This window comes from Phlebotomus papatasi, chromosome 1, assembly GCF_024763615.1.
Source record: "Phlebotomus papatasi isolate M1 chromosome 1, Ppap_2.1, whole genome shotgun sequence".
Taxonomy (NCBI): domain Eukaryota; kingdom Metazoa; phylum Arthropoda; class Insecta; order Diptera; family Psychodidae; genus Phlebotomus; species Phlebotomus papatasi.
This window is the reverse complement of record NC_077222.1, coordinates 60,036,652-60,055,107: the sequence shown is the minus strand read 5'-3', so window position 1 is coordinate 60,055,107 and position 18,456 is coordinate 60,036,652. Positions and strand designations below refer to the sequence as shown.

General features: G+C 33.3%; 1 protein-coding gene across 3 annotated transcripts; it reads left to right on the top strand.

Moving 5' to 3' along the window:
* The first annotated feature begins 3,233 nt into the window (after positions 1-3,233).
* Positions 3,234-18,217, top strand: LOC129809520 (nuclear receptor coactivator 7-like). Of its 3 annotated transcripts, none has more exons than XM_055859439.1 (6): positions 3,234-3,419; positions 3,807-4,472; positions 9,655-9,787; positions 11,044-11,509; positions 16,025-16,158; positions 16,904-18,217. In XM_055859439.1, the coding sequence occupies exons 1-6, from the start codon at positions 3,389-3,391 to the stop codon at positions 17,139-17,141; spliced, it is 1,668 nt and encodes a 555-aa protein (XP_055715414.1). In that variant the 5' UTR covers positions 3,234-3,388; the 3' UTR covers positions 17,142-18,217. The 3 variants fall into 3 exon arrangements, with proteins under 3 accessions (XP_055715414.1, XP_055715415.1, XP_055715416.1); XM_055859440.1 differs by having other exon boundaries at positions 3,235-3,419; positions 11,062-11,509; XM_055859441.1 differs by lacking the exon at positions 16,904-18,217 and having other exon boundaries at positions 3,235-3,419; positions 16,025-16,162.
* The last annotated feature ends 239 nt before the right edge of the window (positions 18,218-18,456 follow it).

Sequence of the window (18,456 nt, the reverse complement as noted above, 5' to 3'; positions counted from 1 at the left end):
GATTAGTAATGATTTACGATAAACCACCGTCACCCATTGTTTTATATCCTGTATGAGGAAATGGGACACCTTAAAAATTGGGTTTTTCTCCTAGTTTTAAATAAAACTAATTCTTATCATAATGCGATAAGGTTTACAATCGGTTTGTATAGATCTAACTTATATCATAGTAAGACCCAGTTCCATATATGTAAAAAGTAGGGGAAAAAAGCCTAATTTCAAAAGTGCCATAATTCAATGGTTCCCCACTTCCCCTATAGTTCTGATTGGGAATTAATTTTTTTTCACTTTAAACTGAAAGTTACTTATAAAGGTTTGCTGGATTTATTTAAAAAAAAAATAAAAAGCATTTTAATTTATTCGTTAAATTTTCTTTATACTACACAAAAAAATAGAGCATTACGAAAAATTTCTGCCGAAATCGATTTGCATTTTTTGTCATTAATAATTCCAGGAACATAAAAACTTTTGCAAATGTAACTGCATTCGGTGAAACCATTGATTTTTCACTCAATACACGGTGAATATTACTTTTTCCTAGGAAAAAAAATCAATTTCCTTTGTTTCAATTTTCCCCAACTTTTCAGCCCATTCGACTTGAACACTCGACCAGCAAATATTTTATGGTATTTGAAAAGCTATACTCCTGTCGTGTATTCAATCAATACACCATCATAGTTTCCTGGTACAATATTTTGGGAGAATAGTCATTCAGAGGTTTTCAAATTGTTGTATAGCCGTATATCTGAAACACAGTGCACAAATTTATAATCTCTGTATTTGGTGTAAAACACAAACCGAACAAATGTTTTATAAACCACCCCGAAACTCACAGTTTGTGCACATATCAGTTTCTCGTGCCCAGTTAGATTGGTCAGAGAGGTTTAGGGGACGATGGTTGAGGAATAATTTTGCATGACCAAATAAATTTGCAGGAAATGAATGTGAACCCAAAACATTCCTGAAAGAGCTTTTTTTGTGTGCCAGTCTCCCCTTGGTGCCCGAAAGTTTCTTGTTATTGCTGGCTGTTTTTTCAGCTGGTCCACCGACAAAAATGTGGGCGTCAACTTTGGGCAACACATTAAGCTCACTCTACTGTATCGCCACAAATGTATATATTCTATTCCAGGATTCTTCTTTTCTTTCCATTTGTATTTCCATTAAAATATTTCAAATACCACGCAAATTTCCCTTACTGCGGTTCGGACACAAACAAGACAAAAAAGAATGTTAATTGCGTTCCTGACCACAAATTCACTTGATTTGCATGTCCTTCGAGAAAATTTGAATATTGAATCAAGCTCGTGATAATTTCTTGTTTTCAACTCAAGCTCCTGACTCTGACATAGGCAGATATTGTAATTAAATGAAAACTCAATTTTCTTGGAATTGAATTTGAAAATCAAATCTTATGTCTAACGTTTGCAAATAAAGTACGGCACAAAAGACAGAAAATCTCAATATTTTCTCCAGAGTACATATTCTCTCTACTATTCAGTCTAGCAATATTTACAACTACCTAATATACAGCTATGGAAACTATAAAATATAGTAATCATAGATAATAATAATAATAATGATAATAGTGACACAACGTTCCATAGAGGGACCAATACTCTGAAAGAAATAATTTGCAAAAGGGTGTAAAAGGGTGCAAAAATCGATTAATTTTGCAGATGAATTTCGAATTAAACGAAAAATTTGCAATTGAGTGCAAAAATTTGCACCCAATTTGTAACTTTGTAAATTTTTGCAAATTTTTGCCTCCAAATGAGCACTATAGTAGCGCCATATGTGGTGAAACACTACAAATAGAATTTGGCATTCTTGTCTGCCGCATTAACACAAAATCGACGTACACATATTCTCAATGAAAATGTTAATTGCACGCACTTTTCAATTTTCACTCCACTATCACCGTACACTTTTTTTTCAAAAACTATTCAATTTATCTATTATTTACCTAATTTATTAGCAAATTTTGCCCATTTTTTCGCATTTTAATACTCACAATTGCAAGAATTTTTGTCGTCGGACCATTACTGAATGAACGGAATGAACCATCCAACATGTCAAAAAATTTTGCATTGGGATACAACCTCGCGAACAAATCCTTCAAAAATTTCACTATTTAGGTCTTTTCGTCACAAAATATTTGTCACACAACACTCCATAGACCTGAGCAAACTTCTGAACCACAAAATTTCATTTTCCCAAAAAAATGTTTGTCAATTTTCCTGCAAAACACTGCTCAATTTTCACCTTATTTCTGTCGGTACCGTGTTTTTGTGAATCACAACACAAATCTCTAACGTAGGAGCTTTTCCTCCCATTTTCCACTATTACATTTATCGAGAAAACACGCGAAAACTATCACCACTTTGCGAATTAACTGCACTGTGAATTATTATTTTGTCTGCCATTTGACAATTCTGAGCGACACTGGAACTGGAAGCCACTGGAAATTGCTTATTTTGACGCGTGCAAAATGGCAAACTTTTGCATCCTTTTTCATTCTTTTGCAAAACAAAGTTTATTGAATTCGAATTGACCAAAAATCGATTGAAATTAATCGATTTTTGCAAAAAAGTTGATTGGAACCAGGGTTACTACCCTTTTTGGTTAATTACATAGAGTAGGTGTTCTCCTTTTGCATCATTTTGCAAATTATTTTTTTCAGAGTACGCTACTGGTTATGACTAGAAGTACTTTAGGATTGCATTCCTGAATTTAAAATAGAGACAAATTATTCATTTATTTGTTAAATTTAGAATTTTTATCAAAGTTTTGGATACTGGATCACTTTCTACCTACTTTTGTATCATTTCATTCAGCAAGGTACAGAATTAGACTAGGTAGAATCTTTTGTCATCTAATTTAGAGATTAAAAATAATATATTTAATTTTTTAATTAAATAAAATATCTTATATTAATTTATTGATATATTCGATATATTTGTGTGATTACTGATAAGGCATTTATTGGGATTCTATGAAATTATATTCACTGTTCGCATAATTCTTTCAGGGTCTGTTGAATAATTCGATATTCGAGACACAAACCATATGATCGGTTTTCCGATGGGAATTCTTATCATTCTTCATTCTCCAGCTCTTTCTCGCGGCAATATAAACACAATTTGAAGAATAAAAGAGAAAGAGAGAAGAGAATAAAATTCAGCTGGATATGTCAGAGTCTGTCAGATCGTACACCATAAATTTTAACAATACACCACGTACTTATAGCGCTGCTGATGTTCAATTCCAAGTTGACGTGAAGAGAAGCGCATTTTTCTTGACATATTTTCTAGTTATTTCCAGTGAAATAAATTTTCTAAAAGTGCAGAATTTTGACCGTGTGTAGTGTGATTTCTTATATGATGTCGTAATGTTTACGGCAGTATTTAGAAAGACCGGTGGTAAGATTTCTCTGTACATTAATAAAAATCATTCGACTTCATTCATTCGAAATAAATCCACCTGTTTCATTTACCCAGAGAGTGTTTGTTTTCTCTCTTAAAACATCAATAATATTGGATTGTGGCATACGCGTGATTGTTAATTCATGGCGTGAAGGATAAAAGGCCCAGAGTATCGATTGGATTTTAATTGAATATAAACTCGTAAAAATTGTTCAGCTGTGTTTTCTCTATGATTTGTCACTCGCGTACGCGGAATTATGCTAATAAATTACAGAGTAATATTTTTTTAGATGATTTTTTCTACGTCTAATAATGTGATGATCATATTTATGTAAATTAGATGATCATGCGAAATATATTCAAACTTCTGACTTTTCATTACAGAATTGCTTGATGGCCTACGGCCTGGTTCACCAAAGCCTGGCCATATTGAGCGAGTATCGTCACCAAATGTCCAGGGACATCATAATGAGGATGATCCTGTAATCACGCAGAGATTCCTCAAAATCAATGTGAGGCACATAACTGATGGCCAGGGTGTTGTAGGAGGTGTTCTTCTCGTGACACCAAATGCTGTTATGTTCGATCCCAATGTATCTGATCCACTGGTGATTGAACATGGCCCTGAGAGCTATGGGGTCATTGCACCCATGGATTTGGTCGTAAATGCAGCAATATTTCACGATATTGCTCATATGAGGGTGGGAAATGAGGCTAGCAATGACAAGCCCGAAGTGTACTATCCAAAACCACAGATAAATCGCTACGAAAATACCCATTCTCCAGGAAAGGATTCCCTCCTGGTGAAGGATGAAACATTCCCGGAATTGGGTGTTGGATCAGTGGAGGGATGCGATGATCAAGAAAGTGTTTGTTCGAGCAATGGACGTGAAGGTGATGCCTTTCCCAAGGCATTTGATCGGGATCTTGTGACACCAACAAATCTCCAACATGCGGAACAACTTGCAGAATTCCGGGGTGGTGTACGTGAATCAATGGATAAGACAATGTCGACGGAGTCAGCAGCAGGAGAAGCCAAAGAGACCAAATGTAAGTCAACACAAAATCTCCATTCTTCTAACAATCTTTTTCAATGCAAAGTTCAATTTTAATACTTTTATACTATGTATATGGATAGGATATGTACATATGGCCATAATTGTAGATTCCTCTGCCCATATCAGCTCTCTTTTCCTCATTTTTAGTCGTATACAAATGTTTTGCCAACCTTATCTTTTAATTGCTGAAGTGTGTATTGCTCATGATGAGAAAGAGTTTCTTCCAAATCCGGTACGACTTTTGCTCATTTATACAAATTTAGATAAAACACGCGAAATACTCAATGCACAGTGTTCTAATTTTATTTCAAAGAAAAAAAAATGCTTAGATTTTCAAAGATACCTGTTCCGCCTCTTGATAATTATTTAAAGAGTTTGCCAAATGGATTTTTAAAAATATTTGCTACTAAAAAATATTAGGGTAAGTGTGCCTAATTCCGGCCAGCTTGCAATTTCGGCCACCTTTTTTGTTCCTAGAATTTCCATGAACTTTTACATTTTACGTACTCTACAGATTATACAATGCAAAAGGATAACAAAAAATGTAGCTACGACAAACGAGATGACGTGAGAAAGATATTGGAAGAATTCCCGAAGGGCAAGGAACTATGAGAATGAAGGTGGCCGAAATAGGGTACAAAAGCTATGTCTATATTTTTATTCATTTTAAAATGTATTAAGAATGTTTTTTAGAGTAAATAAAGACGGTAAACTCTTTACAATGATCCATGCAACACTCAATCAGAAGAGAGAATAAAAAAATCAATTTGTATTTAAAATATTACATTTAAAACTTGAGACTTTGACGCTTGCATGCAACTATGCCGAAATTTGGCACACTTACCCTAAGTGTGCCAAATTTCGGCATAGTTGCATATAAGCACCGAAGTCCTAAGTTTGAAATGCAATATTTTTAATTCATATTGATATTTTTTGTTACTTCCTTTTCGGGACGGTTGTGTGGAACCTTGAAAAATAGTTTATCATCTTTGTTTTCTTTAAATCACTTCCTAAAATATTGAAAAATTAATAATAATATGGACATTGCTTTGGGTAGTATTCTGGCCATTTTGAGTGAAATACCGGCCACCTTTTTTCTGACCACCTTTTGTGACGGAACGGATAGAAAATTTCAAAACGTCAACCGGAACGAGTTTAATATTTAGTTTAATACGTTTATATGACCCACAAGCCCTGAGATCTTCCGTGTAATTTGTCCTGAAGACCTAAAGAGTAGCATCTCAAATTTACGCGCAGATTCCCGTAGCAATTTGCCCTTCCTGAACTCTTCCAAGGCCTTTTCCACATCATCTTTTTCATAGAAGCGATGGTTTTTTTTCTCAGAACATTGTAGCACTCAGAAATTGAAAAAAAAAAACACAAAATGAATAAGAAATTTAGGAAAGCAAAAGATGTTGCCGGAATAGGCAACACTACCTCACCGGAGAGACGCTCAAAAAGTATATATTCTATAAATACAGGATCCAGCTGGGAAATTTTACCCGAAATTTAAATATTGATTCACTATTAACATAAACAGAAACAATCTTTAATGAAAACTAATCAATTTTCATGAAAAACACCGAAGGAAAACCTTCTGCACTTCACCACAAATCACAAGGCTGCTAGAAACACAATCGATCTGTTACATTTTTTGTAAGACTCTTTCCACACTGAGTTTTTACAACGCAATTTAAATTCAAATTATACCTAAAATTTAACGATCTTTGTGTTAATACATCCTAAAATGAATAAATATTTAAAAGCAAAATGAATTCATTGACTATTCGAAGATAACATACAAAATTATAATTAATTTATTTCCATGACCGAAATTACACTCAAAGTGGCCGAAATTAGAAGCTGGCCGAAATTTGGCACACTTCCCCTACGTAGGTTTATAATATTTTTTCCACTTTAGGGAACATTTTCAATTTTAGGGAAATCGAGACATTTAACAAGTTTAAATTTTGGAAATTGAAATATTTCCAAAATTTTTTACCTTAACGAATAACTTGCGGTAGGCAAATTTTACAAGAAAGCGATTTGAAGCTGAGATTTTACTTGCTGAGTATAAAGTTTTTGTGATTTAAAATCTCCATAACTTTGAAAATAATTGTCTTTCAAGTATAATATTCACAGGAAAGTATAAAGAAGTATCCAAAAAGCGAATAAAACGATTTTTGTAAAAAATCGAGTTGTTCGACTTATATTCTGAGTCGTCGAAATAAGGAATTCTGCGAGCCAATTACAGAATATAGCGCAGAAAATTTATATTTTGTGCAGTCGAAATAGATTACGTCAATCACGTAATTTATATTACATTTTGGTTGTCTTTAGTGAACAAAAAGCTCAAGTTCGTTTAGTAAAAAAATCAAATTTGAGAAAAGGAAAGAAAAGAAAATCATCTCATAAGGGAGAACGGTTAGCGCAAAAGGAGCCTCTAGAAATACATTTTTGAACGGTTACTTAAAATTCTTTTACTTCTCATTACAAATTTTATAATACATTTCAAAGTGTTAATTTATAATATAGAAGAGTAACTAACCAAGAAAACAAATTACAAATCATAATTCTAATCAGGATAGAGGATGCAGAAAAATATTATCAAAATCGATACGATATTAAACTTTCGGCACACAACTTCGTCTAAAAAATTTTTGCATGTCTATCTGGGAAGCAAGAAAAAGCAACAAAATGTTTTTCGGTCTTTGTTGACCTATTTTACTGCTCAAACTCAAAGAGAGAGCAGTTATATAATTCATCTTTTTCTAATTCTAACTTGTAATCGTGTCCAAGATCTCAAACGATAAGTGATAATCAACTACCGGTCTTCGATAACCTCCAAGAAAAAAAAAACTACAATATAACTAGGCGTGTTTTTTTTCTTCCACGCTCAACAAAACCATATTTTCTGATTTATTTAGAAAATAGCTCCTACAATTTCTTTTGTTTTTGGATATGTTTTGGAAGTAGTCCAGGTGAACATTTTGTCCAAAAGAAACCTATGACATAAGAAAATCGCCATCTTGAATTTTTTTAAGGTCAAAGTTTAACCACTCTAAAAGCCCTATTCTTCAACCGATTCGGTTAAATTTGTATTTGTTAGAAAGGTCTTGACATCAGTAATGAATCGATAAAATATCCGTAAATGAATTATCTTTTTTGTATATGTACAATGTTGGCTTCAAAGGCTAAAGAAGCCACTTAGGAAGAGAATTTCTTAGATCTCACCAAGTAATTCCCTTGCTCTTGGGACTTGTGACTTTTTGAAGATTCTTTTCCCTTTCGGCGTCGCTCGGCGTCTTGAGATTGAGACAGCATCTGGTATCGGCAATTGAATGCAACTGGGATACAGGGAAGAATGCCCCTCAGTAATGGCGACCAGATAATCTGATGCTTCCAGAGCGTAAAGACAGAGACTTATACCGGTTCCAGACTGGAGGCTTAGCCCAGTTCCTCAAGGTCTCAAAAATTTAAATATCAGACAATTTTATTGATTTCTCAAAATCGAGTGGATAATTTGCTTTTTAATATTCAATCTTAAGCAACAATTTCTTCAAAAAACATTTTTGATAAGGAAATAAATCAATTAAGCCATGTTGCTAAACCTTAGGTCTGAAGCCCGTAATACTCTCTACACCGGGCACAAATGCCTCAGGGAAAAGATTTCTCCAAATCCTCAAAGTCCAAGCTGCCACTTAAGTAAGGCTATTTAAAGCCGTAGTGGTAGGCAGCGGAAGCCTCTCCTGGCTTAACTTACATATAACTTACAACTTACAAGTAAAATGCTAGTAAATTAGTAAGTTACTAATAACTTACAAGTAAAATGCATTCGCATTTAGGATAAAATTAATTATCGGCTCATAAGCGGTTGATACCGATTCAGACTTGTCAGAGAGATTCGAAGACCTTTTCAATGAACCTAACTTTACCCCATTTTTTTTTAAGATATACGCGGTTTAGAACCTTTTTAACCTTTGACCTTGACAAACCGTTATTAGGAATAATTAAGCTTGTAAAATATATTTAAAAAAAAAACTAAATTGCCAGCGGCTGCCACTAGGGTCCTTCCAAGTGTTAACTCTTTCCGGACCACAACATATCCAGCGAACGAATTTCAGTAAAACTCACTTTATTGTAAGTCTTAGTGGTCAAATATGATACTTTTGTGGAGAAAGAATTTTCTCCGCCTCTGAGAAATTGGAAAACTCATGGGTACTCTCGTCCCCAAAAGAACGAAAAGGAAACAAACTTCAATTTTCCAAAAACCAATAATATCAATTTTGTGAATTATTTTTGCATGTCAAATGACTCCTTTACAATGTTGATCACTAAAACAAGAAGAATTATTGACCAGTATGTTGTGGGATGTTCAGGAAATGCTAAAAAGGACACCCAGTTCCTGCTAGCCAACAAATTCCTCAAAATATTTCACACAATAACACTTTAACACACATTTCTCTCAACACGATGTTATTGGAGACATATTAAGCTTTCTCAAGAGCCAAAAAAACACTTCCTGTACAATCAGAATTCAGCAAGATCTGGAAGAATAGGAAAAACTTCCCTGAAAGCAATCTCCCTCGCTGCCGAATGTCAAAATTATCGGCCATATTGGAAAAAATGTCGCTCCCGCTTGGAATTTTCTTACAAGGTTGGTGTCAAAAAGCAAATGGCGGGCATTGGCAGGATAACCTTACAATTGACCTCTAGATTTTTAGGGACGAGCGTACCCAAAAAGTTTGAACAAGTTTTTTGAAAATTTAAGAAAAAATTGTTATGTAATCTGCAATTGTTAGTTATCATACTTATTGGCCCCGTGAGTTTTTTCCTTATTCTGGTCTAGAAATATCAAAAAAGTCACAATATCTCCAAGGAAGAAGAAAATCGAAAATTCACGATATTTGACCATGAATATCTTAGCTCAGGAGCTAATTGGGATTCTGCAAAAAATTATCTATATTTGGACATCCTTATAGTTTGTAATCATCCAAAAGAATCGGATTTTTATCGATTCTAAATAGTTCCAAAAAATTCTTTTTTTCATGGGTACCCAGAGTCCCAAAGGAGACAAAAGATTTAAGGTTCAATGAAGCCTTTTTTATTAGTTAGATATACTCTATGCTTTATAATATTAATGGTAAAGCTTTAAATGTCTTTTTTTATTGCAGCTGAAGGACAGAAGGATGAGACGAAAGAATCCGACGAGAAGAATCTGGATGTAGTGACAAGTGAGATGAAAAGCCTAGAGGAGCGCCGAAAGAGTTTATTGGATCATCATTGGGCAATTCCAAGCAAAGATAGGTAAATAATTGGGGGTAGGATAGTATGAATCTTTGGATGGTTCATGGATATGACATCTCCCATTCCCATATTGGGCATTTTGGGACAATTCCATAGGGAGTAAGGAGTGAAGAAAAATTAAAACTAACACCGAATTCAATTTGATAGCGGAGGTTGAAGGGTTTGCATGCTTTCTTTTTTTGGGTTTAATATTTAGATAAATTGGAGTTTTATACTAACTCTAATTGATACTCCCTCCGTTCCGAAATAAGTCGTACATTTGGAAAAAATTCCTGTTCCGAAATAAGTCATACGTTTGGGAAAAATTGGGATTAAGGGAAAGTTCGTTGGTAAATGTTTTGTGAATCAACAATTGTCTCTTGTAAGGAACTATTGTTAATGTTCAGAACTAAAATTGGGGTCCAGTCTTGATGGTATGTTGAGGAACGAATGTCTTAAAAATATCTTATTTTTGGCGTTTTATTTTCAATCTAAAATAAGTGCAGAATGGTGAGAGATACAGTCTTGGGACCTTCGGGGGACCCCCCCATAAGTTGACCCTGAGACCATTAATATGTCCTTCATTTTGCCAACACCCCTCCCCTTCCCCTCCAAAATCATGTTTTTCGGGATTGCTCGAAAACACGTCGTGCGATTTTTTTCTTCAATTCTGGATATGTTTTAGAGAAACACATAAATTGTTCCAGGGTCAACTTATGGGGGATCCGCTGAAGGTCCCAAGTCCCTATTTCTCACCATTTTGCATCCAGATATTCGAACACATAAAAAAGAATGTTCTTTTTATTGCTCATTCTGCAAATTTTGAGATATAAAAAATGTCATATCGGTAATAACTGTTGGGTTCTACTTGTGCATACTAAAAATTTAGAACAAATTCTAGCCTGTAATGTTAATCACAGTCCATTATGTAGTAATTAACTATCTACCGGAGCTCTTTGAAAAAAACGCGAATAATGGACAACTTCAACATATCATTTCCTCAACTTACCATCGTGATAGGATCCCCATATTATCCCTGAACATGGAGGATAGTTCATACACAAGATATTTGCAAATAACAAAAACATTCTCTGAAACCATTCCTTAATCCCTAATTTTTCGCCAAACGTACGACTTATTTCGGAACGGAGGGAGTATTATTTTTTCTTTTTTTTTATTGAATTCAAGTTTAAATCTCTTTTAATCGGTGATCGTTTTATTTTTTCTTCCTCGTCCAAATTGATCAAATTGTATTTTGGACGTTGTTATCAAAGTAGAAATTGTCATTCCAATAGTCAAAGATCTCAGGAAGATGAGGAGGATTTGGCAGAGGAGAGTCTGGAGACTGTGGCATCGATGCCACAGCCACCACCAGTGATTAGTCAGCCAGATGAAGAAGTGGATGATCAGCAGCTTGTTAAATTGTCGTGCCATGATTCGGGGATTGATATACGTGATCCCAATTCACTGCCACTGCCAGCTGTTCAGCAAATACCTACGAAGAAGGTCTACAGCGATGCAGACATTGTTCTCAGTTCCGATTGGGTTCCTCCACTGACAATTGCGGCCTCACATTTTACCGATAGTCCACCAAAATCTGCACAAATGGCACTCACTGCTCAGTCAGTGGCTCAATCAAATAATCTCGATCAGGGTGGGCGCAAGAAGACGTCAAGTGTGAGCTTCAGTGTTGAAGATAGCGAACATCAGGCAGCGGACAAGACGGGTGATAAGAAAAACAAGGTATGATCGCAATTCAATTTTTTTCAATGACTTCCTCACAGTAGCAAAGGCGTAGTTAAGATTACATCAAAGAGAAAAGATGGGCAAAGCAATAAAATCTTGGAAATAGGCATTGGCGAGATAAAGAGATAGAAGAAAATGTTCCCTGAATTGCTGCCATTTCAAATTTTCAATTTCAAAGCAAGAGTCATTTTCATTAGTTTTTATGAATAATTTTATTTTTAATTAACAAAAGTACGAAAATTGAAACTTGCTCTGAGACTGCAAAATTACCTTTCCTCGTGTTGATAATAATCCTCGTGTAAATAATTGAAAAAAACTAAATACCGAGATTTCCTAAAATCGAAACAGAAACTTTAGATTAATTTTCTAGTTAAGCAATTAGGAATTTACATATTGTGGTTAGACTAGATTAGAGTACTCAGGCTTATGCTCCAAGAGATCAGAATCAATTTTTAAACCTACCAATTCACTCGTTCTTTTTTTACTTTTTTTATAATTCTGCATAGGGGAAAGTGACCATGCTTGATACTGTAAAATGATGTCCAAGGTTTGTGATTTTTTTCTGATTAACACACAAACCGAAGCGATTCTTCCACTATGACAAAAAAATGTCTCACTTATTAGGTTCATAGTCCTACCTCACATAGTTCCTGGAAATCCTTAGATTTTCCTCAAGAAGAAAATGAAAATTCAGTGGCGACTTTTATAAGTGTCGGGTCCGGGGCCTTCCTGTATAATAATTGATTCGACAATTCGGAGGCCCATTTTCACTGCAAAAATTTCACCGAATACAAAAAATTGCACATCAATGTTTAGACGGAACTCTAATCTATCTGCTTAAATCGTTTGTACGACTGGTTATTAGTTTTAAAATCACTTTTATGTAATTTTTCTAAGCCGTGTTTTTATGACATTAGGGCACTAGCGAAAACCATTTTTCCACTTTGAGTCCATGAAAATGTCACTCTGCAACCTTAAAATTCAGGCAACAGGGTTGAAGGCTATGTCAATTGTCGATAAAATTGGCGGATTATAATAGGTGTAATTATGAAAGAATCACATCTAATGATAGAGTTGCCACAATTAAATTATCATTCATGGACCTTTTTAAAATATAGGATGGACACAGGTAGAATTTATGAATTTGTCACCACCCACAAAAACAGTGTCCCCAAGTAAAAATATTTTTACATAAATATTAATACTGATGAACCCTCTATGTGCCTATGATAGTAGTTTTCCTGAACAGCGACATTAATTAATAAATACTTATAAAATATCATGTATCAAAATTACAGTTTTGGACCTATTTTTGATTTTTGCTTCGTGAAACTAGGAAAAAAGAGCTAGGATTCTAATTTTTTTAGGAAATGTGAGGCTTAGCACTAGCTATTGAAATATATTGCGATAAGTCATAACTATTGATTAACATAGAAAATAAATAGTTATTATTAAGCTTGGATCGTATCAAGCATGGTCACTTTCCCCTAGTATACAAAATGCACACAATAGTTTTAGGAAATAAATATGAAAAATATGTTGTACTCTGGGTCATAAAAATATTTTTAGATGTCGTTATGGCTAAATCAAACCCTTCGATTTTATCTATTAGAAAATTTTTGAAAATTTTATTGTTTGGAATATAAATTACGTAATTAATAAAAATTAATGTAACGGACAGATCTGAAAACTTGATATATGTTACCGAAATTTGAACTATTAAGAACACAAATCCATGTTAACTCCAGCTCTTACTTAAGTGTCTGTCTTTCCAAATTTTACTCTAACTTAATTTATTTATTTATTTATTCGAATTAAGTAAATAATTTGTACACTGAGAGAAATCCAAAAAAGTTAAAATAACATTCCGGAAATGTTTATTTTACCCTGTAGTATTGATCCGAAATCGATGTAAATATTATGCTTTTTAGGTGTATTAGGGGTTAAAATTACCCTTTTTCATGTTAAATTTACCCGTAAAAAGGTGTAAAATTAACATTAAAAAATGTTGATATATTTTTACAACTAAAAAGTTTTAAAGTTATGAGGAACAGAAGTTAATCGCACCCCCGTTTTTTTCTCAGTGTAGTCAGATTAAATTAATCTGACAATTCTGCATTTAATAAAAAAAAGTATTTCATTCATTTACTCGTGGATCTGTCAAAGTATGCTTCTTGGTATTTCTTTAAATGATTTTTCGGTTCTTTCGGAGTATAAAACGCGTAAAAACATCTTTTGCAGTTTCCCTGTTTCCCCTTAGAACTTTTCAGACATTGATGAACGTTGTAAGACTATGAAAGAATACAATTAAGATGAAATTCAAAAATGATGTTTAAATAATTTCTAGTGCCAAGAATTGATATCGACTACTTGGAGCCTTATGCCCTAGACACACTAACGACTTAAGCCGAGAGACGACTGAGTGGAAAATGATGGAAATGTAGTTTACCATTATTTCTAATATAATTACGCTAAGCCGTCTCTCGGCTAATCCTCAATTCTGTCAAGGCCCTTAGTCTTATAATTTTACTAAAATGCTACAGTTCCATTATGCCCTAGATAGATTTAAGGCTTAAGCCGAGAAACGGCTTAGTGGGAAACTGAAAAGAATGCAGTCTGATCATTATTTTGCTTATAATTACGTTAAGCCGTATCTCGGCTTAAACTGTAGTAGATTAGTTCAGAACATTATTCAGAAAAAGAGATTCCTAAAATTGTTCGTAAATGTTTGGGAATTCCTACTGGGAATTTATAAAATGCTTGTAAATTGTATAACCCACTAAAAAGTTCATAAAAGTTTGTATTCACAAACATTGTTCATAACGTAATTACTTGAGGAGCAGTTTTTGTTCTTTTACTGATTTTTCTTTATGTGGCAAAACCTTACAAATAAATGACAACGTTTTACGAACATTTTTTTGTGTATTTACGAACATTTGCTTGCAAAAAACTTACAAACTGTTACGAACTTTTTAGTGCGTTATGATTTACGAGCATTTCGTAAGTCACCGGTAGAAATTTACAAACATTTGCAAATAATTTTACGAAATATTTTAAAGCTATAAATTGCTCGACATTTAGGAATTGGTAACCTTCGAGAACTGGGTTAAACCTCTAGTCGCTTTATACAGCGATTTTTTTCAGTCCGTTAAAATTAAAAGCTTGTGGCGGTAAAACTTTAACACGTAAAATATGCATTTTTTTTACAACATTTTCGAATTTGGTTAAGAAAATACCACGAAAACAGTTAAAATTGAAATTTAAGGTACCCTAAAAAAAACCTAAAAAACCTAGAAAGTTAAAACAACTCTATGGCAGAGTTGAATTAAATCTACGAATATCGATGTAATTGTTCTCTTTTTCGTTGTAAATTTTAGTAAATAGAGTTGAAACAACTCTTCGTGCGAGTTTAATTAATTCGTCGGATATCGATGTAATTATTACTCTTTTTCGATGTTCATCTCGACTGAAGTATATGCTTAAGTGTTTTCGTTTTAAGAATCAGTCAAGAAGATTTTCGTGTAACAAAGTTCATATGGAACATCAACTAGAAATCTGCCTAAAAGTATTACATGTGCGCGCATCATACGTGATATTTCGTTCGGAATATAGTGAACTTGAGTTTAAGAAAATATTAATAAAGAAAATGATAAAATAAAAAAAAAACATAAAATTTCAAAATCTATCCATTTTGAGATTTGAAAGAGTAATTTTAACTCCAAAAAAGACTTTTTTAACTCTTGGAACGAGTTATTTTAACTCTTAAAATGATTTATTTTCAGCCTTAAAAAGAGTTATTTACACTCTTTTGTCATGTAAATTTAAGGAAAAAAAAGTTAAAGCAACTCTTCAGAATATTACACGTAAATAGAAGTAAAATCAACTCTAAAATATAGTTAATCGAAAATCACAACGAAAAAGAGTCAATTCAACATCGATTCGAATAAGTTTTACTCGATTATTTTTCTGAGTGTAAAGAGTTTGGAATTAATTAATTAATTATTAATTAATTAATTAATTAATTAATAATTAATTATTAATTAATCAATTAATTAATTGGACTGATAAAAATAAATTCTCCTCCATTCTTTATGCCTTCGGCATATCTTTTTGTTCGATATAATTTCATTAAATCAAATTCGCGTCTCTTTCTTTTTCAAAAGATTTGCATAAGTCTATCCCATTATTTCGCTGTCAAAATTGGACTGAACAAAATCTAATTTGGTGTGATGTTCAAAAGAAGAAGAAGAGTTCGAAAGAGTAAGATAGACATATGCAAAACTTTTAAGAAAGAAAGGGATGTGGATTTTAACTTTATGAAATTTTTCTGATCTAAAAGGTATGCCGGAAGGAACCATTAGTATTAAATTTTAGTAAAATTGGTAAAATTTAGTAATTACAAAACTGCCATTAATCCTCAAAAGAGTGCTCCCTACTCATTCTTTCTCTCCGCCCTAAAGATCCTTAAGCATTATCAATTTGTGTACATCAGCTTTTTTTTATTCTGTTCAGATGCTGAAGAGATTGTCATATCCTCTGGCGTGGGTTGAGGGTCTCACTGGTGAAGGAGCTAAGTCTGAATCGATTGAATCAGCACCAAATACTGGTGATTCCAATCAGAGTGTATTTTCAAAAGTATTCTCCAGGTAAGCAAGATAATTCTTATTATTGTGCCATTAACCACTTGAGGTTTGATAAAATCTCTGTGCTTGAAATAATTATTAAAGCAATTTAAAATATATATATATATATATATCCTCTTGCAAAATTCTTCCAATATTTTCGTTCAAATTAATTGATGAGATCCTTTTTGCAAAATTTTTTATGCTACCAATGGATTTTTATTGTAAAAAAAATACACAATTACACCTCTTTTTTACACTTACACTGATTTTTTTATTACACTTGAAAAAAAATATAACTATAAATCTGTTGCAATTATCAATTCTTGTTTTGGCACACAAACAACACAAATATATTTTCTATTGCGTGTACGGCAATTGACACGATAAATTATTTAGTTCCCCAATAACTTTGGTATCGGAATTGGGGGGCAATTTGTTCTTGTCGAAAACACCATCCGAAGATTCTGGGGGCTCCCCAGTACCCCCGTTGACACCACACGAGGGGCAAAGTACCCCCGGGTAAGGATAAATTGATGATGAATGTTTTCCATAATAATAATTCTATATTTCTCAGTGGTTTTTCTGTTCCTCTATATATGTGTCATTTTGTGTTCCTTTTCTGTAAAAGAACCTGTATATTCTTTCAAAATTAAAAATACATAGTATATTCATGTAAATGTATACGAAAAGAAAATGTCATATGTAGTTTTTAGTAAATTTTTTCAGGTAACTTAGCAAATTTATCTGTTTTTCCTTCCATATCCAGACGCTCATCAATTGGAACATTCATCCGACCAAGTCCCAGTTCCTCCGAATCTTCTCATCCGTCATCACATAAATCCAGCAAAGTACCACCACCGAAATTGGACTATCGATCAATGGTTTCAATTGATGACATGCCGGAATTATTTGTCAGCTTTGACAGTAAGTTTTGTTCCCCATGCAATTATTTCTTTAAACACAGAAAGAAAAAGAAATTATTTTATTTGCAAGCACATTTTTAGTGCTTTCAGAGAGGATAAAAACGTTTTGTTAATTGGTTACAGTTGATCTTGTTAGTTGTACGTTCAAATTGTTCAAAGTTCAAAATATTGGATTGTTTTTTCTTTTTTTTATTACATTTTTACACAAAACTTTGTCAATAATACAAAGGAGATATGGTTAACTTGATAATGAACATAGATGCAATGCGCACAGCTCTTTAGATGCTGCACAAACAAGTTAAGATATTTGATGATTGATTCAAGTGCCACAAAAATCAGTTTTATCACTATGAATAATTTATTCGACTGATTTGGCTGCAAATATAATTTTGTTGGGATTCTTTTTAATCTTCTGAATCTTCGCGGAAATGGTCCAAAAAGCACAGTCCTATATGATTTATTTTTCAAGCTGTCATGTCATTCGTTTCTTCGCCGTAGAAAGGAGTTTTGCAAAAAGAACAGTAATAGATTATCATCTTACGGTTTATAGCAAAGGCCTATGCAATACATCCCTCTCATCAATATCATGTCCTAATGTTACGACAAAATTTGTAGGCTTCTTAAATCTAAGAGTTTGTTGTTTAATATTTATTTTTGTCGAAAAATACAAATTTGTCAGTTATTACTCAGATTAGACTTATCTGGGAGTGGAAACCTTTCCAAAAAAATTAATTTGGATAAAAGTTATGGATGGTCAAGTAAAAAGTCTTAAGCCCTTTTGTACTTTATTTTGAAAATGAATATATATACTTAGGATTATACGATTTAGACTAGACCATATATGTACTTTTTTGTTCAATAAGTTTCGTCCATTCTGAGGGCAATTTAATTATTTCAGAATTGAAAAAGTAGTGGTCCCTACTTCCTACTGACACTCACTAGCTCATTTTTACAAGCTTCTCTTGAGGACAGTTTTGTACCATCAAGAAAATTTTGCAAATGCTTGAAAAAGTGACAATCGCTTGGTGCCAGGTCTGGACTATACAGCGGGTGCGATAGGAGCACCCATTCAAGCTCTTGGAGCTTTTGGAGCGTCGCTAAAGAATTGTGCAGTCTGGACTGAAATCGCCAAAATCTCGAAACCAAAACCCCGAAAAGCCAAAATCACGAAAATTAAAATTCCGAACGTCAAATCTCAGATTACCATAAATTCTTCTAGATTCATGGCTGCTTCTCAAATATTTCCCTTATATATATATATATATATATATATATATATATATATATAAATTTTGGTTATTTTTGAAATGATCATAAAGTAAGAAATAACTACTGACAAGAAACTAGAATCCTTATTTCTGTTGTTTTCCACTATTTCTAAACCTGGGGGCCAATT